At 34.8% G+C, this 23,507-nt stretch overlaps 2 protein-coding genes across 3 annotated transcripts; both read left to right on the top strand.

The window, feature by feature from the left end:
* The first annotated feature begins 10,119 nt into the window (after positions 1 to 10,119).
* LOC129894274 (cystathionine gamma-synthase 1, chloroplastic-like) lies at positions 10,120 to 15,131 on the top strand. Its single transcript, XM_055969885.1, has 11 exons — positions 10,120 to 10,746; positions 10,957 to 11,060; positions 11,323 to 11,396; positions 11,490 to 11,658; positions 11,988 to 12,047; positions 12,140 to 12,343; positions 12,438 to 12,524; positions 12,977 to 13,084; positions 13,849 to 13,944; positions 14,045 to 14,163; positions 14,831 to 15,131. The coding sequence occupies exons 1-11, from the start codon at positions 10,266 to 10,268 to the stop codon at positions 14,952 to 14,954; spliced, it is 1,626 nt and encodes a 541-aa protein (XP_055825860.1). The 5' UTR covers positions 10,120 to 10,265; the 3' UTR covers positions 14,955 to 15,131.
* A 3,355-nt stretch (positions 15,132 to 18,486) lies between these two features.
* On the top strand, positions 18,487 to 23,199 carry LOC129895384 (uncharacterized). Of its 2 annotated transcripts, none has more exons than XM_055971096.1 (9): positions 18,487 to 18,542; positions 18,704 to 19,061; positions 19,702 to 19,785; positions 19,939 to 20,415; positions 21,066 to 21,201; positions 21,294 to 21,585; positions 22,184 to 22,378; positions 22,640 to 22,762; positions 22,889 to 23,199. In XM_055971096.1, the coding sequence occupies exons 2-9, from the start codon at positions 18,821 to 18,823 to the stop codon at positions 23,012 to 23,014; spliced, it is 1,674 nt and encodes a 557-aa protein (XP_055827071.1). In that variant the 5' UTR covers positions 18,487 to 18,542; positions 18,704 to 18,820; the 3' UTR covers positions 23,015 to 23,199. The 2 variants fall into 2 exon arrangements, with proteins under 2 accessions (XP_055827071.1, XP_055827069.1); XM_055971094.1 differs by having other exon boundaries at positions 18,504 to 18,629.
* Positions 23,200 to 23,507: the final 308 nt, after the last annotated feature.

The raw sequence follows: 23,507 nt of genomic DNA, 5'->3' as shown, positions 1-23,507 counted from the left end.
AGAGACGAAGGAAAATGATTTAGGAATGGAGGGAGAAATATAAATAATGCCCAGCAAATGCCCTTCACGAATGCGAGGACTAGCATAGCGAACGTGAAAGTCATTCTTGACCGGGTCAGCTAGACCCTTCTTTGCAAACACAATGCCAAGTCCCATAAATATGAGGGTCAAGAAATCTGGCCTTCGGGAATGCGACACCAAGGTCGCAAACCTTGAATCGAAGCACAAATGGTGATGCACTAATTGAACATTTTGAGTTGAAAATATTTCAACGGGGTGTTCATATTTTGTTTGAAATCCTGTACATGCAAACAAACTATGCTATCTTATTAGTTTCGACATTTCAAATTCAATAGAGATGTCAAAACTTCCATCGGAGGTCGTCTTGAAAAGAAGTAAGTCCCACACCTAATGCTCCATTTTGGTTATAAACCACAAGGTTGCTTGAAATGAATCTGGAAGACTTGAAATCCAAACCAAAGGTCCTTCTAGAGTACTAAAGTCTTCATTTCGGAGCTAAGGGGACCATCAAAATTGCATTCCCAAGGTCGTTTGCCTGAAGTTTTGACCGAGATGCTCTAAAACAGGAAAACTTGCATAAAAACCAAATGAACTACCTGGTGACCGAATTGTCTATCCCAGTAAGTCATAAATGACTTAGGACATCTATAGGAAAGTTCTAAACGCTGAAAAAGCTGGACAACAAAGAAAATAACCTGGAGGATCATTACATATCATCACCACCCTCTATTTTTTTCGTCAAAATGGATACCAACATCCGTATATTATACTCTCTCTTCCTCTCCCTCCTTTTCTTCCCACAAAACAACTCTAAAACTTTTTTAAAAATAAATAGATCTGAAATAATAAAAAGATAACATATTCTTTTTTAAAGAAACACAAATTAAAATGAGAATGAGAAAAAGATATTATGGGGAAGAACGACGGTGAATTCATACTTAGATACTGTTAATGACTATTTCTCTAATGCAATTCATTTTTTGAGAGAAAATGACCAATATGCCCCTCAACTTTGTCATTTAGAGCTGATATACCTTCATTATAAAGTGGGTCACATTACTCCTACTGTTACAAAAATGACTCACATACACTTTCATCATTACAAAAATGGCTCACATATACCCTTTTATTTAACGGAAGTAAAAAAAATAATTATTTTTTTAAAAAAAATTTAACTTTAAAAAAATTCACGTGTGAGTATATATTATCCTAAAGGAAGGTAATTGTGCATATCTCTATCTTAAATATAAAACTTCCCAAGTAAAATTCCACAAAACCCTAGCCGCCACTGGCTGGAATGGCCGAACCAACCGGGGGACGACCTTCACCGGTTACCCAGAATACAACCAACACGCTAATCGCACAACCTATAGTATTACATATTGAAAATTCTAAGACTAATACTCAGAATCAAACCTATGCCAATTTGTTCAAATCCGCAATTATGGATACAGATACTTTCAAAATTCCATCAAAGTAAATTTCATACATCAACGGAGAACCATTTATTGCTTGGAAATCTAATGAGATACAACAGATGATAGAGAAGGAGAAATTACAATAAGCAGTGATAGGTACGTTTTCATACGAAAACATTGATATTAAACAACTAAGGAAGGTAATTCCAATACAATGTGAAATTAAAGAAGTACCAATCATAGGACTGCTTGATGAAAGACATATTCTGATCCGACTAAATTTTCTGGAAGACTATGTTAAAATGATGTCTACCCTTGTATATTACCTAAAAATACACGATAGATATTGCCAAATGAGATCTTTTATATAGGATCAATGGTTCAATCCAAAGGAAGAGACTTCAAGGGTTGTAGCTTGGATAAGCTTTCCTGAAGTGCCTCTAAATTTCTTTGCTAAAGAGGCTGTGTTTTCCATCGCAACTGCAGTTGGAAAACTGCTAACGGTAGATCTGGCCACAACAAACAAGACAAGGCCAAGCTGCACAAAAATCAAAGTTGAGGTCGATTTATTAGCAACTTTACCAAAAAGGATAAACATTGCTGAAGAGGATGAATCAGGAATACTAAAATCAAAATGGGTAAGGATCAATTATGATTACTTACCAAAACATTGTAAATATTGCAGACTCCAAGGTCATGAGGAGAAGGAATGTAGAATACTTAATCCTGAATTGGCAAAACATGTTAGAGAAGATTTCCGGAAGGAAAATGCAGAAGGTATTGCCACAGAAACACAAAATAAAGAAGGCATTTAAGGGAGAAGGGGATGGTACAATACTGGTAAGCAAGAATGGATGCAAAGAAGGAGAAAATAAAAGAAGGATAAATCAAGAATTATAATTAAGAAAGTGAGTCTAGTACAAAAGAACAAGGAGGGAATCATGGCAACTACCAATGCATTTGCAGTACTGAAAGAGGTCTCAGACAATCATGATAATGTGAATAAAGAACAAGTGCCACAAGAAGATACTAGAACATGGATTGAGAAGAGATTATATACTCACAAAAGTCAAGTAAAGGACACAGACAATAACACAAATGATACAGAACAACCACAAGAGGACAACATCAAATCTGGGGATGAAAACCACAATAATCATATAAGATCATCAAGGGATCAGCACATAGTAAATGATTATGTGGAGGGTATCTTACTTGAGGAATCCCAAATACAGACACCAAGCAGAAGTCTCCAAACAAAAACTGCAACATCAAGTCATTAAGGGCAGGAGGATGAGCAGAAAAATAAGAGTACAAATCAATCAGTGTGAACAGCAGCAAGACAACAGCCACAAGCAGAGGGGAACAAATATTATTTGATGCACATGATAATATGGTAAAATTTCAAAACAAGAATGATTATGTTCAAGCAGAGATCTCACCAGCGGTAGAGACGGGGAAGACCTATACTATTGATTTCAGACTTCAGATCTAAATCAAATAGTGCAAGGAAGGGAAAGTAATAGTCAAAAGAAAGATTTGACATCACAAGAAAATCACAGTAGGTGGGATATAGAGAGACAGAAAGAAGATCAACAAGCAGGAAATAGTAGTACAAACAATATGAAAAATGAGGAAATCAATCAGAGAAATATAGAAAGAATAAAATAGGAGAAGGAAAATTATGAGCTTAATATGGTACAACATGAACAACGCATATCAACAAAATCAAAACTAAATATGGAAAGGGGTAGCAAAGATCTAGATGAACATACTTTAGACCATAATTTGAAAGCATCTATTAGAGCAGGAGATATTTCACCAAAGTATCTTCAAAAAGGAGGAGGAAAAGCAAAACAAAAGATATCAAGAGAGGCAAGTATTCCACCTGGGAGTGGAGTTCATACTAGACGACAAATTAATAAACTTAATAAACCATGATGAATGCTCTTATATGGAATATTAGGTGTGTTAATACCATGAAAGCTTTTACAAGGTTGATAAAACTGAATCAAAGACACCATTTTGGATTTATAGGATTAATGGAACCTTTTCAAGATTCAGACAAGATAGAGGAATATAGAAGAAGACTGGGTATGGAGCATGCAATAGCTAATATATCTGGTAAGATCTAGGCTGTTGTGGAGGATATTTTTGACTATTACATAATAATGGATCATCAGTAACATTTAACCATTAAATTAAGGGTTAGAGAATGTCAAGAGGAGATGCTAGTATCACTAGTGTATGCAAAGTGTACTCAAAATGAAAGATTAGAGTTGTGGGACTCTATGGAGGATTTATCTACCTTAGTTAATATTCCATGGGTGATTGGGGGTGATTTTAATGCAATAACGTTAGAAGATGAGAAATTTGGAGGCCTTCCAGTAATCATCAATGAAATTCAGGATTTTAGAGGTTGCATCCAGAACTGTGGAATATCAGATTTGGGGTTTAGTGGCAGCAAATTTACTTGATGGAATGGCCAAAATGGTGATGATTGTATTTTTAAGAGATTGGATAGATGTTTGGGTAATCAACCATTACAAGCAAAATACTCTAGTGTGGATATCAAACATCTGATCAGGAGTGGTTCAGATCATGCTCCTATGTTAGTTTCTTACACAGGAGACAATAGAAGCATCAATAAACCTTTTAAGTTTTTGAACTTTTGGATAAAGCATGAAGGTTTTATGGAGATAATTAGACAAAATTGGACAGCTGATTTTATGGCAAACCCTTTCATACTGTTTCATCATAAACTGAAAAAAGTGAAAGCAATTTTGGCACAATGGAGTAAAACAATTTTTGGGAATATATTTCAAGAAATTGAAACTCTTGAAGAGATTATAAAGGTGAAGGAAAATCAATTTCAGAATTTTCCAACTCCTACTAACATATAGGAATTGCATAAAGTGCAGGCAGAATTAAACAGATATTTACATCTAGAGGAAGAATTTTAGAAATAAAAAACTGGGTGCAGTGATTTCAGGATGGGGATATAAATACAAAATTTTTTCATACTCATGTACAGGGGAGAAGGAAAATGATGCAGATAAGAAGAATTCAAGGAGAAGATGGAAACTGGATAGAAGAAGAAGGAAGAATAATTGCTGAAGCCATCAGATTTTACACTGCTCAGTTTACAAAGGAAGAAGATCCAAAAGATTATGAAATTCTAAATCATTTACCCGGAATGGTTTTTGAGGAAGATAATTTGTGTTTTGAAGCAGAACCAACTAAAGAAGAGGTGAAGGCAGTGATTTTTCAATTAAATAGTGAAAGTGCAAGAGGACCTGATGGTTTTACTGGTATATTTTATCAAGCTTGCTGGGAAATCATTGGAGAGGATGTTACCAATATGATGAAGACTTTCTTTTGTGGTGCAGAACTGCCCAAGTTTGTTACTCATATTAATTTGGTCTTATTACCAAAGAAAGATATGGTTAACACCTTCTCTGATATGAGACCCAATTAGTTTGAGCAATTTTGTGAACAAAATTTTTTCTAGACTAATTCATGAGAGATTGGTTTCCAAACTATTTGATATTATACCACTCAATCAAGCTGGATTTGTTAAAGATAGAAGTATTGTGAAGAATATACTGTTGACTCAAGAAATTGTTTCTGATATAAGGCTAAGAACAAAAGATGCAAATGTTATAATAAAGCTGGATATGGCAAAAGCCTATGATAGGGTATCTTAGTTGTTCTTAACTAAGGTACTTAGGCAGATGGAATTCTCAGAAAAGATTATAGACATGGTCTATAGGATTGTTAGCAATAACTAGTACTCTGTGTTGGTAAATGGGCAACAAGGTTTCTTCCAATCTACCAGAGGAGCAAAGCAAGGGGACCTCTTTCCCCTACTTTATTTATACTAGTAGCAGAGGTCTTATCAAGGAGTTTAAATGCACTTCATCAAAATATTCAGTTTAAGGGTTTTGACATGTCTAAATGGAGTCCAAAAGTAAATCATCTTACCTATGCTTATGACATGATCATTTTTACTTTAGCAGATGTGGTGTCTTTACAAAAAATAATGAGGATTTTGAGGAATTATGAGCAGACTTCTGGTCAAAAGATCAATATGGATAAAAGTGTTGTTTATATGGATAATAAAGTCCCAAGGGACATTAGTATCACAGTTGAGATTGTAACTGACATTAATAGGAAAGAATTTCCTTTTATGTATTTGGGCTATCCTATTTATCATTGTAGGAGGAAGAAGGAATTCTTTAATGCTTTGATCCTTAAAATCATGAATTAGATTACAAGGATGGAAGGGTAAAATGTTATCTTTTGGAGGAAGGACAATTCTTATTAAACATGTGCTTCAAAGCATGCCAATACACATGTTATCAGCTGTTAACCCTCCTAATGGAATCATCAGGCAAATTCATAAGATGTTTGCTCAGTTTTTTTGGAGTAATACTATTGGGGGCAAGAGTAGACATTGGGTGGCTTGGAATAATTTGTGTGTTCCAACTACAGAGGGGGGCCTAGGTGTTAGATCATTACATGATGTGTCTTTGGCACTTTTTTGTAAACTCTGATGGAATTTCAGGATAAAATCTACCTTGTGGAGTGCTTATATGACCAACAAATATTTTAGGAAAGATCATGCTATAGTGGTACAATGGAAACAGGGGTCACAGTCCTATAAAAGAATGTTAGAAGCCAGGGACTTAATAGAACATCAAATTTGGTGGCAAGTTAGGAAAGGGGATTCACAGTTCTGGTTTGACAATTGGACTGGATTGGGAGCTTTATACTATGTAAATCCAGGGAATACTTATGATGAAAGAATTCAAAATGTCAAAGAAATGGTAGTACAGGGGAGGTGGAATAGAGGAAAATTGATGGAAGTACTCTCTGAAGACATTGTTGATCATATAATAGAGAATGTAACCACACCTAGGAAAGAAAGAGATGTTGATAGACCATGGTGGATACTAGACACAAGTGAAGAATTTACAATTAAATCAACTTGGGATTTTATTAGGTTAAGGGAACCACAACTGGACAGTTACAGGTTCATGTGGATAAAGGAGTTGCCTTTTAAAATTTCTTTTTTTTCTGTGGAGATGCTGAAAATACAAAATTCCTACTGATCATGTTTTAAAGAAGATGGACATTGATTTGGTGTCTAAGTGTTGGTGTTGTATAAATCCTAGAGAGGAGACTATGCACCATTTGTTTCTAACAGCAGATACAGCTAAAAGGAGATGGTCCTTTTTCTGCAATGCTGTAAGAATAAGCATGGAAGGTGTGCAGCTGCAATAATTAATTGTGAACTGGTGAAAGGCACCAGTAACTAGCAGATTGAAATAGATATATGTTGCAGTGCCATCAATTATAATGTGGGAACTTTGGAAAAGAAGGTTAATAGTTCAGTTGTTTATCTAGTCTTAATCTCTATTTAAAGACTAGTACTATGCAGAAATCCCTCTATTAGAAATATTCCTATTAGATGAAAAGATCTGATTCAAATGCTAGAGGAAGGCAAGACAAGAGTGAAGGTAACACAAGTTAGATGAAATTTACCTCCACTTGGTTGGTGTGCTTGCAACACAGATGGTGCTTCTAGAGGTAACCCAGGGAGGAGTGCCTATGATTTTTGTTTGAGAGATGCCGATGGAAATTTAATATATGCACAAGCTGAGGAAATTGGTTATGCCACCAATATAGAAGCAGAAATTGTGGCTCTTTTGGTAGCCTTGAAGTACTGTAAGCAACAAGGGCTACATAACATTATTTTTCAGACAGATTCTCAAAATATTCAGAAAATCTTGTCTGAAGAATGGAAACCTCCATGAAAATTGCATGTTGGGTAGAAGAGGTGGAGGAATATAAGAGGAATTTGGATGTCATATTCAATCATACCCTAAGGGAAGTAAATAAGTTGGCTCATGCTTTAGCCAATTTTGCCTTAGATGAAGGTCCGTTGCAGTGTTACTTGTTTGAGGAGTTAAATGTGCAAATGAGAAGAATCTTAAATAGTGATAAGAGTCAAATTCCTTATTTAAGAATTAAAAGATGCTGAAGGAGATAGAGGAAAAAAGAAAAGGGACACTGGAAGAAAATCAAACCCAGGAGGAGGAGAATGAGGTTGTTTTCTTAACTAACTGTTTGTTTATTTTGCAGGTTTATACAAAAGGGCTAAACAATACAGGGGAAGTGGCAACAATACACCTTAACCACAACAAATCAGATACTGGACGGCAATACAAGTACAAAAGGAACAAAAATGACAGGGAACAAATAGAGATAGTGTGGGTCTACTTTGTGGTATTAGTACCAAATGGTACTCAATCAAAGGGATACACACTGCACCTATTTGTATCAATGTCAAGGAAGGTATATCATGCAACGAAATCCACAGGCCACAACAATCAGAAAAGTTACAACACAGGACAGACACATATATACTAAGCAAAGCTAGTGTCATTCAGATGCAACAGATTCAACAGAGGGGGAGAGTACACATCAAAAACCAACTATACCAGGTGCGGATCAGAAAGAAACCATCAAAGCAACATCACTTGGTCTCTCCATCATCTTCACACCACAGCAAGAGAGAAATGAAAAAAATGAAGAGTATAAAAACTAGAAAAAGAAAGAAGACGGGGAGAAGGGCCAACTTCAGATGAGGATCAGAGTGAAACATATTTAAAAAACAAGGCAACAAACACACATGCAGAGTAAAGAAACTTAAAAAATCAGCTATATCAGGTACGAATCAGAAGGAAACCATCAAAGCAACATCATTTGATCTCTTCATCATCTTCACACTGCGGCAAGAGAGAAACGGAGATGAAGAGAGGAGAAAAATAGTGTTAATTGTTTTGGATTTTTTTGTTTTAAACTACATTTACCTTTTTACAAATTAATAAAAAGCCCAGAGGGCATAATTGATTTAAAAAAAGAAAAGATCCTTTTCAAACATGATTTTTTTTTACTTCTTTGAGTTTCTTATTTAATTTTGTTATTTTCTTTCATTCTTTAGTATAAAAATATGAGGAAAAAAATATTGAATGGAAAAAGAGGAAAAACTTAGGAAAAAATAATCTAAAACTAATTATTTTTGGATATATTGTCATTTATTTTTTGTATCTGTAAAAAAGAATTGGGGCATTTATAGAGATTTTTCAAGAAAGTTAGTGAAACAATAAATCTAACCATCAAAATAATAAATTCAAATTAGCCGTTGAATCAAAATAGCCAAAAAAATACGTGTGAAAAGATCAAATATACCCCTACATGAATATTTTTTTAATAAAAAATTTTAAAAAATAATTATTTTAAAATTGATTTTCCCCAAGAAAATGATATATGCGAGCCATTTATGTAACATTAGGGGTATATATGAGCCACTTTTATGACGAAAAGGTATATGAATTCTAAATGACAAAATTGAGAAGTATATCAGACTCTTTTTTTCTTTTTTTTTGACTATTAGATGAAAACATCGATTTTTCGATTGTAATGATTTGTCAATTTTTTATGTTAAAGATTTGTACTTCTTTTGTAAAAGGAATTTTCCTGTAAGAGATATAGAGAGTTTAGAGGTATGCACCGACAGAGTAAGGGCAAGGTGGGATAGGGTTGTTTATGTAAAAGAAAATTTTGAATGTGGTGGATCAGAGAGGGGGAGGGTTGTAAGCTATTTTTGTTTATTAAATAAATTTTAAAATAGTTTTTTTAAAAGTTAAAATGCTATCTGTAATCATTTAATTAGTTGTTTGCTATATCATCAACAACTGTATTTTACTTTTCTTTATTTTTTTAATTGATTGTGTAGAAAATCTTAAAATGATAGAGCAAAATTAATACGAATGTTTAAAATGGACGTATCCTACTTAGGGCATCTCTAATCCTAACACCAAATTTTACATCAAATTTGGTGCTAACACCAAATTTGCTGTAAATCAACTCCAACCCATTGCACCAAATTTTTACATAAAAAATCTTTTTTTTCTTCATTATTATAGTATTATTTCTTATTTTATTTATATTTTCTTACTTCATTAAATAAAATTCTTTCTAAAAAACATTCACTATATATAATTTTCATATTGTTTCAAATTATAGTCGTTTAATATAAAATTTATTTTATATCATAATTTTTTGAATAATATAAATTGCTAGAAAATATTACATATTATACATAATAATGGATAACACAAATAAAAGTGAGATTATTAACAAAATATAATTAAATAAACATTACACAATTGAAAATTTTATTTTAAATTCTACATGAATATTCAACTTTCAAGATCATTACAGTGCTCCCATAAATTTAATTTAAAAAAATTCAAGTAAAAAAAATAATTTATAAAAAAATTTAATTTTAATTTAAAATTAATATTATAAATATATTACGTAAAAATAATAAAATATTTTAATTAAAACATATAATTTATATAATATTTAATTAAAATATTATATTAAATATAATATTTGATGTAAAATTTGGAGTAGATGAGAGATGGCCTTAAAATATGAAAGTAAAAATTGATAACCACTTTAATAAACTTACCACATTAAAAAGAAGAGGAGACGTGATGAAACAATCCACCCAAAATGCAACTGGGCAAATGTAGAATGAATGATTTGTGTGACCATTTGACTCTTGAGTCATCATTTTATAAGAGAACAAATCTAACCCCAACTCTCTCAATAGTTTTTTCTTTTTCATTTTTGTTGTGATAAATGGGAACCCAAAATTCTCTCAACTAAAATCTCATTTCTCTTCTTCTTTCATTAGAAGACTATAAGGGGGCGCCGCCGGTGATATCGCGTTTTCGACCCTAGGACTCAATGGCTGTTTCAAGCTGTGCTAGGGCATTTCCATCCTTTCAATGCCGTTCCGATCCCGACTTCTCCGGCGGCGTTCCACGTCACGACGTCCCTAACGCCGGCGTTCGTTTTTCAGTCAAGGCGAACTCGTTGAGTCGCGGATCGTCTGTTCACGGTATGTCTTCTCTGATCCTTAGGTTTCCGCCTAACTTCGTGAGGCAGCTCAGTGTCAAAGCTCGTAGGAACTGCAGCAACATCGGTGTAGCACAAGTTGTTGCGGCTTCCTGGTCTAATAACTACGCTTCTCCTGACTTTACTCCGGCGGCTAAGGCTGTCGATTCCGCCGCAGCTATTGCTCCACTTGATATTACCACAGGTGATGGGGAGGTGGCGGTGGTGGAAGATCTGCCTCGTGCTGATCGAAATGTACAGATTGAGGATTTGACAGGTGTCAAATATTCTTCGTTTTTGAGTTCTGATGGGAGCATCGCAATTCATGCCGGTATGCTTTCTAGCTTTGTATTTTCAAACTCGAACGTCTAGTTTCTGTGGATTTACTCCGATATATTACAGATTATATATACTTTGATACGAATGTGGGATTTATTAGAATAAAGAAAAAAGCTGAACAGAGTGGAGCATATATAGAGGATTCTTTTAGCTGATCGGGTTGAGGCGCTGTTGACTGATTGATCTATTTGCTTTTCTCCAGGTGAAAGGTTAGGACGTGGTATTGTTACTGATGCAATAACTACCCCAGTAGTTAACACATCTGCTTATTTCTTCAAGAAGACTTCTGACCTTATTGACTTTAAGGTATTTACTTTTATTGGGCCTTTACTTTCTTGTGGTTTATGACCTATAAAATAGGTTCATTAGCTAATTCTAGTGAAGAGTTTACACCAGATAAGCATGAGCCATATCAGTTAGGGGAAGGCAAGTGATGTGCTTGGTCAATATTTAGCTCATATGAGATATATGTTAGTAGTCTTGGGAAAAGAGAATGCCAAAAAGTATTTTTTGGGGTTTAGCTGAATTTGTGTTCTTGATTTGATTCCTTTTTATGATACTTTGGCAGGAGAAAAGACGTGCAAGTTTTGAATATGGGCGCTATGGGAACCCTACTACTATTGTTGCAGAGGAGAAGATAAGGTGAGTTAGTTAAGAAGATTTTTCTTTCCCTTCTCCAGTTCTTTTATGAATTGGTAGTTAAGAAGTAATGCATTATTTGCTCTGCTGCAACAGTGCACTGGAGGGTGCTGAATCAACCTTGTTAATGGCATCTGGAATGTGTGCTAGTACTGTATTGTTGTTGGCATTGGTTCCTGCTGGTGGGCATATTGTAACAACAACAGACTGCTATAGGAAGACCCGGATATTTATTGAGACAATACTGCCTAAAATGGGAATCTCGGTATTTACCTATTTCAAATGTTCAAGATACTTGAAGTTTGTAGTTGGAAAGCATAGGATATTTCAGCATTTTTACACACAAGAAGAAAATTGGATACAAAACTGAAAAGTTGGTCTGGTTTACTCATAAAAATAAATGGTAGAAATGAGTTCAAATTTCCATGAGGTCTCTCTAGAAACTGCTGCTTAACAATAATTGGGCAATAGATTCTCATTTCCTTTCTTTCTTAATAAATAATTTATATATCCAAGTCTAAGAAAAAGTATTGCCATTGTTCATCCTTTATGCTCTCTATAGTTATATAATCTCATTTCCTTTATCCATTGCAGGCGACAGTCATTGACCCAGCTGATATTGGAGCTCTAGAGTCGGTGCTAAATCAGAAGAAAGTCAGTAGGCTGCTTATTGCGTCTACTGTTTTGAGTTATATATATAGAATAATTGAAGATATCCTCAATAACTTGAACCTTTTTCCATACAGGTGACTCTTTTCTTTACCGAGTCCCCAACAAATCCATTCCTGAGATGTGTTGACATTCAGCTGGTTTCAAAGCTTTGCCATGAAAAAGGAGCCTTAGTTTGCATAGATGGGACATTTGCAACTCCCCTTAACCAAAAGGCCCTTGCTCTAGGGGCTGACCTCGTTGTGCACTCTGCAACAAAATATCTTGGTGGCCACAATGATGTATGGTGGTGTCAAATCATGTTTTAGCAATTCAAATGACTATGACACCACTAAAATTATCAGACTGACTGCTAGACAATTCAATTTCTTGCAGGTTCTTGGAGGTTGCATTAGTGGTCCTGATAAATTAGTTTCAGTAGTTCGAACCTTGCATCATATCCTGGGTGGTGCTATCAATCCTGTGAGTCGCCTTGATTGAACTCTCTTGATATTTTCCCCCGACAGTTTATGCTCTGCCGGTTTGTTATGCAAGATAAGGCCCAAAAAATTTATCAGGAGTAATCATTAATTCCACGTGCCTCCTGATTGGATAACCTTTTATATTCATCCTGAAACTCTTATTATTTTTGATAAATAAGTTAATTTTATTGAGTAATAATAGCATCAAAAGAGTGCTGGTAATACATTGCAAAGTATCAACCTAACAGAAAACACTCACTATTATAAGAGAAGAAGAATTAACTCACCGTACTGTAGCTTAAATTTCATGAAGGCAAATTGTGTTTTTCTTCTAAATGGACTCTGGAAAGTAGTCATGGTATTTGAGTATCAAGTGTAAAGGATGAATAGATGTATTCGATTAGTCTTAGCTTCTATTTTATTGACGCATGATTCAATTTTCCCATGTATCAGAATGCTGCGTATCTAATCATTAGAGGCATGAAGACGTTGCATCTCCGTGTACAGCAACAGAACTCAACTGCACAAAGGATAGCCGAAATTTTAGAGGCTCATCCAAAGGTATTCTAAGCTCTCAATGTCTTCAGTTGGGTGTGGTTTATATTCCACATTGTAGTAGGCCATAACTGCCTAAACTAGTTTTCAAGAGATTGTGTATCTATGAGAAAATAAAGGAGGTTTAATTTAATGTCTATTAAAATAAATTTCCAATGTGGGAGAGGCTATTACATGTAGCAGAGTCTACTTATAGGTAATATGCTTATTTTAGACTTTAAAGTGTGTGGACCAAAATCAAGATATGAAAAGTGGCCAGTGAAGAAGTTCAGTCTCTTTTTTTCTTCCCCTATATTTTAATTGTAAGAAATCGGATAAGCTGGAGGCATGTCACTTTTTTGCAGCTTAAGATCATGCTTTCAATATCACAGAACTGCATTTCTTTTGCGGGATTTGGGTGATTCTATTTTACTTCTTTTGTTAACCAAGATGATGCTCTTGCATGGTGAATGCAATTTGGACAGTTCCATTCCATTGAAAATCACAAACAATAACAAAGAGAACAGGGAAAAATAAAAATAAATGACTAATACAGAGGGGAAAAAACCAATCAGTGTTGGTAATGGATCTCCTCTTGCCAGCCTTTCCTTAAACTCATTCTTCCTTCTGTTTGGCATAAATTTGCTTGCTCTTAGTTTTTGCTAACCTACACCATCTCTAGCTTTTCTTTTGACAGTTCGGTTGAGTTCAGTAGCCTAGTATTTCCTTTGCTTCACAGATTTTTGTTCCATGTTGCAACTGCTATCATTTCTAAGAAAATTGAGTTGCAGGTGAGATGCGTCTATTATCCAGGCTTGCCAAATCATCCAGAACATCATCTTGCAAAGAGACAAATGACTGGTTTTGGTGGTGTGGTCAGTTTTGAGGTCTGTATTTTACAATCTATTACCTTTAGATTTCCAAGTCTATTCTTGTTAGATCCTATGTTCTGGATGATGGCTGATGAATAATTATGTTATTAATTAGGTTGATGGGGATCTGCTGACTACTGCAAAATTTGTTGATGCTCTCAAAATTCCTTATATTGCTCCGTCATTTGGAGGTTGTGAGAGCATTGTGGACCAACCAGCGATTATGTCTTACTGGTATGTTGATATTTTGTGTGTGGCGCAGTGTCTTCTTCTATTATTTTCCCTTTTCTGGTATTGACCAACTTTGAGCATGTTTATTGAGACTCTGGATTATCCAATAGATGTAGAGTCAAGGGTTGATTTACTTGAAGGTGGTAATGGTAATGTGGTTGTATTCATGTCACTCTATATAAACTCGTCTTAGTCCATTATCTTATAAAATAAGAATTAAAAAAACTAGATGTTCTCTATATTTCCCACTAGTCTATGACTATTGAGGAAATGGGTGAACACCACCCTTCATAATTTGAATAGAAGTGTTTTTCTCCGATTTTCTTATATGGAAAAATAAAGATATTTTGTGAAAAGGACAACTAAAAAAAATTGTAAAGGGCTACGAAACCGATTGACCCATGAATTATACTGACATGACTAGAAGAATCATAAGACTACATTGGACCTAAAGTAAGCATACTAGCATGTCTAATTAATCCCAACTTTTGTCTCAAAAAATAATAATTTAATCCTGACTTATTGTTATTACCTTTACATATTTTTTTGCTCTGCGGTGTCCTATTTTAGATAAGAAACCAAAAGGAATGAGTTCTATAAAGCAATTAGCTATATTATATGATTATATCAGACTCAACTTGGATGACATGCTCTTTCCTTCTGAAAACAGGGATCTTAGCCAGTCAGAGAGAGCTAAGTATGGGATCATGGACAACTTGGTTCGATTCAGCTTTGGAGTAGAAGATTTTGAAGACTTGAAAGCTGATGTTCTTCAGGCTCTGGAGTCCATATAGGGTGTCTTACCTGCAACCTAATTTATTTTTCCCTTTGGTCTTTTCTTTCCACTAGCTTTAAACTTCTTTTTCATCTCTAATTGTTGGAGTATTCACTTCTCTAGTTGTGAGAATGTATTGAATGGATCATTGAGCAGATGATGCAATCCAATATGAGAGTGGGATGTTATTGCTGTTTCCGTTTTCTTTTGTTCTTAGAGAAGTTCTTTAAATGAGTTAACTCCAGTAGCAGCAAAAAATATATACATGTTTGGGTTAGGAAATATTGAAGCAAATAAGGGGTTGAGTTTGGTGGTTAAGAAATTGTTGCACTCTACGTAGGAAATATTCGAACATAATTCTTTACAGTTTGGATGGACGTGATAAATTCTGGATGGATTTCGTGCTTTGTTTTTTGATTTCCTAGGTGCAAAAACAGAGATCTCTTGGAAAATTTGACGTAAATTTAAAAAAGAAATTTGTAATGGACCATAGAACCAATTTACCCCTTGTGCAATGGTTTTAATTAGAACATCTTCCATTTAAATCCTTCAATGAAAATTTCCAATGTCAAGCAAGTCGACCAATTAATTGAAGTTCAAACTGTTTTTTCGTTAATTAATATATCTATACACAGATTACAAGTCAGTGAGTATAATAGAGCTTCTTCGTAGTTTAGTGTTTGTTCACCAAGTTACCATCACTAGTCATTGTAAACACGAGAGGAACTATCAAAATTCGTTAAGTCTATCAAAATCTTTCTTCTAGCTCCTTTGGCGTCGAGTTTGCTCAAGCCCAATCGAGCCGAGTAGAGTCCAAGTTGAACCGAGTCGGCTCTCTAATATTTATTTCTGTGCAGTGCTACGTCATTGGAAAATTAAATTTATGATAAATTCGTTTGAAATGATCTTGACCTCTCGTATTCATTTGTACACGTGGTCTACATCCACTATATCATTGAGCAGTAATGGACAAAATAGTAATGGAGGGGATCCTTTCCTCAGATTTGGGAGTTGAGTTAGACCCAAGTATCATATCTCTACAAGGTACCATATTCAGGTCCATCCTTGTTTGGCTCTTCATCCACACTCCAGTTGGACCTGACCATTAGGGGGTGTTAGCACGGGTTAGAGGCTCACATTGATTGAGAAATAGATCAGTGATTTGCTTATATGGACCTAGACATTCCTCCCTCCTTCATGAATTACTTTTTAAGGTTGAGTTGCGCCTAAATATCATATTTTTACACTTGAAAATCAAATTCATAGAATTTAAATTTTGGATGGACCGCTAATAAGTATTTGGTGAATAATAGAAGGGAGATAAAGGGTTGCATGGATAAAATGGACGGAGTGGAAAGGAAATAAGCAAAGAGTCACACATGCAGCTAAAAGAACGTTCCGTTTTTACTTCTTCCTTACATTTTCTCTCTCTATATATATTAAAAAAATCACTCTATCAAAATTCCTTTGACATAAAACGGGGAAAATATCAAAAATATAAATAGATTTGTTTGGAAAAAAAAAAGAGAAGATTTGGAATTGTGATCTCTCCCTCTCTTTCTGTTTCTTGTTTGTTCTTTCCCAAAGAGAGGGAGAAACCAAGCCAATCTTCTTTTATCAATATTCCTCTTTACTTATTAAGGTAAATTCACCGTTTGATCGTTTTGAATTCCCTTTGAAAAATTATATTATGTTGATAGGTAACAAAATATTTCATATGTATATATAAATTAAATCTCCCTTGGCTTCTAATGTAATGATTTAAAGATGACTCAAAAATTGCTTTTAAGTTACAAGTTTGATTCTCAAATGTGGCATTCTAGCATTTTTCTCAATCCCTTTGTTATAATTGCTAGCTCCTCCCTCCGAGTGTTGATATCATGGTTTGTATAATGATTTCACATTTTTTTATCGTACTCGTAACGAATGTATTGAAAATATAATGAAGTAAATAAAATTATACTCTCTTTAACATCTTAATCTTTTAAATGAGATGATTACACACTTCAACATGGTACTAAAGCAGACTAAGGTCTTGGGATTGATTCTCATGTCATCCATTTCCACATCCTTTGCCCACGAAAATGAAAAGAGCCCCCTGCATGAGGGTGGCACATGTTGAGAATATTTTTAAGTAAATAAAAGTGCGCTCTCTCTAGCAGCTTAAGCTTTTAGATGAGATTATTACACACTTTAATAGATCAACGTTATGGTGGAATGTTTACCAGTATGTACTCATGTAGTTGCAAGTATCCCGTAACAGTACACTAAGTGCTCTTATTAAGTTTTAAGGTGACCATTTTATAAGCTGCCCAGCTCTCTAAGAGAGAAACATGCTACCTTCAGTTGATCCCTCTTCGTAGGGAAGAGAACCAAAGTGAACCTCTTATGGCAGTCGTGGTTGATTCAAGGGTCTTGCGTGATGAAATGAACTCTTCTATTGTGTTTCAGTTTCTTCATCTGCTACTTCCCTGTTCCATCATACTAAAACCATTGGAGAAGAGCGATTGGGCTCATATTATATCTTTTCTCCAATGCTTATAGACGAAAGACTTCATTTCAGATCAGTTTTCCACTACAATGCTTCCATCCATCGCCTTGGTGAAAAATGTGTATTCTAACATATTCACTTGAAATATTCACACATTTATTGCACTTTATTAGATATTAACTAATCAAGTCAATTGAAGGATTATGTAGTAGAGCTTTTGAGGCTTGTTCATTATATCTACTTTTAGTTCTACTGCCTTTGTTTTCCTTTCTTCTTCTCTTTACTTGTTGGAGGATTAGGGGACCCTAGAATGATGTAAAAAAGGCTTTAAAATTCTTTATCTTCTCTGGATAACGTTGTCAGCCTCCTCCCCCGATTTCACTTAGTTGATTCATATTTTGTTGCCATAATGTTGCTCTGATCTGCCCATTGTTATGTGTGTTCATCATGAACTTAACACATTTGCAATTTTTTTTCTATTCTAACATAGAGTTTGTTTTATGGTTTTGTTAGTTTGTGTGCATTTCATCCACAATAAGTCATGAATTGGTTCTTAAGTGAAAGAAATAACAACTTATTTGTCCTCTCTTTGCTCATGCTTCTCTGCTTTGACATTTTCACTTTTGTCTCCATTGTTTGTCTTTTCTCATCTGCAATCACATTTTATAGGTTAAAGGTTTTACCTTAGTGTGATTCAAGTGTGTTCCCTTTGTAAAATTGTCTACTCACTTGATAAATATATACTACTGTTTTAATAGATATTTTACTACATGTACATAGTTCAATTAGAAAACAAAGAGCAGCCTTACTTCTCTACTTTTATCATCGACCTTGAAGGTATAATTAAATACTAAATAATAGTGTATCCTCTCTAATAGTTTAAATTTTAGATGAGATGACAATTCAACATGGTATCAGAGCTCTTAGTTCTAGTCGTTTTCCACTGCTACTAAACCTGAAATTATGATGTGTTTCTATCCTAACTTTATTAGTTTCACTATGCTGTTGAAAATTTAGGAATTGCTAAATCAAGACTAATTCAAGTTGACTTAACTTAATGCTACTCTGCAGGTCCTATTGGCGTGTGTTGGTACAATTTCGGAACGTTTATGTAGAGTTAAGCAATTATCCTTCTTTTTCTATGTTTGCTCTTCTGAGACTGGCCGGCCGCCGCCTTTGTAGACTGTACAGTTAGTTCAAGATGTTAGTACTTCGTTAAGGTTGTATTTACTTTTAATTTGGATTGATTGATTAACTTACATAATTCTATTGGACAGTGGCGGATTCAAGATTTTAGACCAGCAAGTCCAGTGTATCGTTGGATCACTTCTGTTCCACAATTGTAATTGGCATCTGGAATGGGAGAACACAAATTTGTGAGGTGAGTCAGAAAAATGGGCGCTTGTGTATCGATTCCAGGCCATACGATCAAAGTAAAGAAGAGACATGATCGTCGTAGTCACAGAAAATTCCATGGAAAGAATTTGATCTCTCTTGTAGAAGGAACCAGGAGAAGAAACAGTGATGTAGGACCACACATTGCTGTTAGTGAGTTTGTTAGAAGATCTGAGGTCTCCAATTCCAAATATCATCTTACTCAGTTGCAGTGGCATCATACTCAAACAGATGCTACTGGTATGTATGTGATTATTTTGAACCGATATCAAGAATGTAAAGGATTCGTATTGAATAAGTGAGATAGACTAAGGGTGTGTTCGGGAAACAAGGAAAATGTTTTCTTAGAAAACAAGTTGGTTTCTTAGTTTCCTGTAGAGAAAATGTCTCCCAAAACATTTTGATCAACCAAACACACACTAAACATGAGTATACTCCAACGACAGCAATAATAATAATTATGCTTCAATTTTCCAGCTAGTTGGGGTCAGTTGTATGAGTCCTAACTATACATTTTCATATATTTGGGCTTGACACTTGCCTAGATGAGCATGTCGTGACGTATTATGTGTTGTGAGGAATCATCCATGAATTAATTAGTTTGCGCAGGTGGTCAACCCTCATCCTTTATGGTATACTCCACAAAATAATATTGTCCATTTGATTATAAAAATAAACCTATATGAAGTATACTTGAGATTCTATTTTGTCGAAGAGAAGAATGCCAAAAGAGTACATTCTTCTTTCATCTTTACTCTTATGATGCACATTATGTTAATTTTGCCTATTTTACTCCCCCCTAAAAAGGAAAGGAATGAATGATTGAAAGAAATTTAGCTTTAAAAGTTTCAAAGTGATTAGAAAATTTACATGCTTGCAGTTCTTAGCCAAGAAGAAGCTTGGTTTGATACATGCAGCAACGTTGACTCCGACTCAGATGATGACTTCAGTAGCGTCTATGGAGGTAATGAACATCTGTTATTTTTTATTTTTTTTGCCTATCGACATTTTGACATCAATATTCTATTAGCTAATTAGCTGCTAGAATGATCCCTTCCAACATAATAAGCTCCACGTGCGATTTCTCTTTACTTATTTATACTCTTAACTTTTGTAGATCTATTCCCAAAAACTGGACAAGTGCTTCAATATGAAACTTCATCATGCTTTATGGATAACAACCTTAAGTACAAGGAGTACCATGAAAGATATCTCAAGATAGATGGCAGTAGATCAGATAAATTTTTGCTCAAAGATGGAGTTCAAAGTCCAAAAGGACTTGCACTTATAGGTGGTCAGGGCTATGAAGTTCCGTCCCTTGGGAAGCACGAAGTCCTTGGTGCTCAAAGGAAGAGATATTTGGATCGTTCATACGGAAGTTTTAATAGTGTTAAAGAGGATAAACTCGGTATGCTGGAGAAAACCCAAGAGAATGTGCTCAAGAATGTCCAACCGAAGCTGGTTACTTCCTTAAGTTTTAATGAACAGATCATTAGTGCATCAAAATCAGGCCAAGTTTCTCAACTAAAGCAATCAACTATAAGGCTTTCTCTAAAGAGAACATCTGTGGATGGTAAAGAAGATGATAAATATTGTAAGTACCTCGACACTTACCATTTCGATATTATTCTTTCATCTTAAATCATGCTAATGTGCAAAGATGATTATATGCATTTTTTCCCATGACGTCCCTGTGTTCTCCTTATTATTTATGAGTCTAATCGGTAATCTTATCCTTGTTGAGATCATGATATGATGATAACTTTGCAATTGATTTTCTTGTCGTTACAGAATATGGTATCCAAATCACAGGAGCGAATCTAGAATATTTCCTTTTATTTATAGACTCCTTGTAATTGTATAGGTACCTTATATATTCATGAATAGAGATATTACTTCTTTCATTCGATTAGATGGTGTCATAGTAAGGTTCTTCCATGTTTGGGCCTCATGCTATATTGTTCAGTCTAGTTGGGCATGGGCGTGAAGGGGATGTTGGAGTGGGTTAGAGTCCCATATTGGTTGGGGAATGAACTGTTGGTCTGCTTATATGGACTTGGACAATCCTCCTTTCATGAGCTAGCTTTTGGGATTGAGTAAGACTTAAGTATCATATGTTTACATGTATTCTAGAATCTAAAAAATAGGTGAACAAACCTATTGTTGAGAATGTCATATGATTTAGTCATAATTGAGAATTGTGAACCAATTAAGTTTAAATCTTGGATCCATCCATGCTTGTAGGTGCATCAAAAAAATATCTTTATCGTCCAAGGGCCGGGCTGCAAATTCCTTGTTGTACAGAAGAAAAGTTAACTGCAGGAAGTTGGTCAAAGATTGATCCCTCCAACTTTAAGCTACGTAGCGATAGTTATTTCAGGTACACTCTTAAGTGGAATTCTTTTTAAATGTGACAATATATCTTGTAAATGATTATTTATTATCCATATATATCCTTGTTTAATCTTGCAGGGACAAGAGAAAATCACCTGCTCCAAATGTGTCTCCATATACTCCTATTGGGGTTGATTTATTTGTGTGTCCTAAGAAGATAAATCACATTTCACAACACCTTGTGCTTCCCTCTGTAAAAGGAGTTGGAAAATTTCCTCCATTACTTATTGTCAATATTCAATTGCCTACTTATCCCGCTCCAATGTTCGTTGGTGATGGTGACGGAGAAGGCTTGAGCCTTGTAATATATTTCAAAATTTCTGAAACTTTTGACAAAGACATTTCTCCCCAGTTCCAGGACAGCATCACGGTACTTTCGTGTCTAGCAAATTTCCTGGTATCTTACTTAAGAGATATGATAATGAATAAATGCGAAACTTATAAGATAGGCTCCATTCTTTGGTTGGAGCAATTTTATAGTTCATAGAACGCCTTCTCCATTTTCACCGGCAAGTAGGTAGTAGTTGGTAAGAGACTTTTGCTTGCATGGTTTCTCTCTTTTTCTAGAAATGTGATATTTCTCTACATCATTATTGGGAAGAAATGGCCAAAATGTCTAATTCTTGCTTAAACTAATAAGAAACAAGCTTGTCTTACATTTTATTAAATCTCTTTTGTCGTTCGTATTGCATGATATAGATCTATTCATGAAGAAGAGGTGAATCAAGATTTCAAATTTGGTGGCTTTAACCTTTAGGCTCTTAGCACTGAACCCATTACACTTTTGAAATTATCAGTGATTTTTCTCTTACACATCTATATTTTGTGTCAAAGTTGCTGGTTCCGTTTAACCTAGTGATTATAATTCTCCATCTGCCTTTGTCCATGAAAGAGGTAATAGGTGATTGGAGAACTTTCAATATGACTTGCTTCGATATTAAATTTTCATTTCTATGTTCGTACAACAGAGATTAGTTGAGGATGATATGGAAAAGGTTAAAGGATTTGTTAGAGAATCATCCGTTCCTTTTAGAGAGAGGTTGAAGATTATGGTTGGAGTGGTTAATCCAGATGAGCTTGTTTCAAATGCTACTGAAAGTAAGCTTTTGAATGCTTACAATGAGAAGCCCGTGCTTTCGCGTCCTCAACACAGCTTTTATCAGGTGGATACTCTATCCTTTTGATTTAGAGTTTTAAGTTCTATGCACTGATGTACGTTGTGATCAAAGATATTTACATGATTAGGTTAATAGTAACTAACATGGTATAATAGGTTAAACTAAATTTATCATCTACAAAGTCTTGACAATATCAGTGCATATAACTTAAATCTTTTGCCCTTTGCTTTATCTCGAGTTAAGCAATATTTTGATGTTATCGGACAAGAACATCAAGTCTATTTCCCTTTTTTCTGTTTATTGCAGGGGCCAAATTACTTTGAAGTTGATCTTGACATTCATCACTTCAGCTACATTGCAAGAAAGGGACTCGACTCTTTTAGGGAGCGTTTAGGATTCGGGATACTGGATCTTGGTCTAACAATTCAGGTTTCTCTTTTATTTGTTTTTAACAGAATCAGTGTAGATTACTTAATACTTCTAACGTTACCATTCAATAATGTATATTTTATTCGATCAGTGCATAAAACTTAAATTCATCGATAAATCATGCAGGCACAGAAGCCAGAGGAGTTACCGGAGAAAGTGCTTGGATGTGTGAGATTGAACAAGATTAACTTTGTTGATCATAATGACCAAATACCAACACTTATGTGTGTTGAAGATTCATTTTCAGATTGATATTACTACTGTCATCTGCATTTGGAGTGGAGGAGTCTTCAGATAGTTAAGCAGTCCCAGTTTTCTATAAATGACATTTTATAAGAGTCCACAAATATTTGTTCTTATAGATGACAGACTACTATCATGTTAATACGACCATTTGGTAACATCCATAAAATTTTGCTGATGAAAATAAATTTATTTTTGAGAGCCTGTCATTCTGTATTTTCATTTTTTGTAAACATGTAGTATTGGGTGAAACTTGTCTGTTGTACGTGGCGTGAAGAAGAACAGTGCAGATTGATAGGAAGAGAACTCGAAAATCGACTCCTCTGGAAAACACCCTCGATCGATCTCTTTCTCTCTTTCGAGAGAGAAGAGATGTGACAAAAGGAATTGTACCCTGATGATGTGGATAAAAGGACAAAAGAGAAATTGTCAGAAGGGTCAGGTGTGCGAACGATCTTGTGCAGGGATATTAGAAGGAATTACTAACGGCATCACCACACGA

This window comes from Solanum dulcamara, chromosome 7 (genome assembly GCF_947179165.1).
Source record: "Solanum dulcamara chromosome 7, daSolDulc1.2, whole genome shotgun sequence".
NCBI lineage: Eukaryota > Viridiplantae > Streptophyta > Magnoliopsida > Solanales > Solanaceae > Solanum > Solanum dulcamara.
This window is presented reverse-complemented; position numbering and strand designations above follow the sequence as displayed.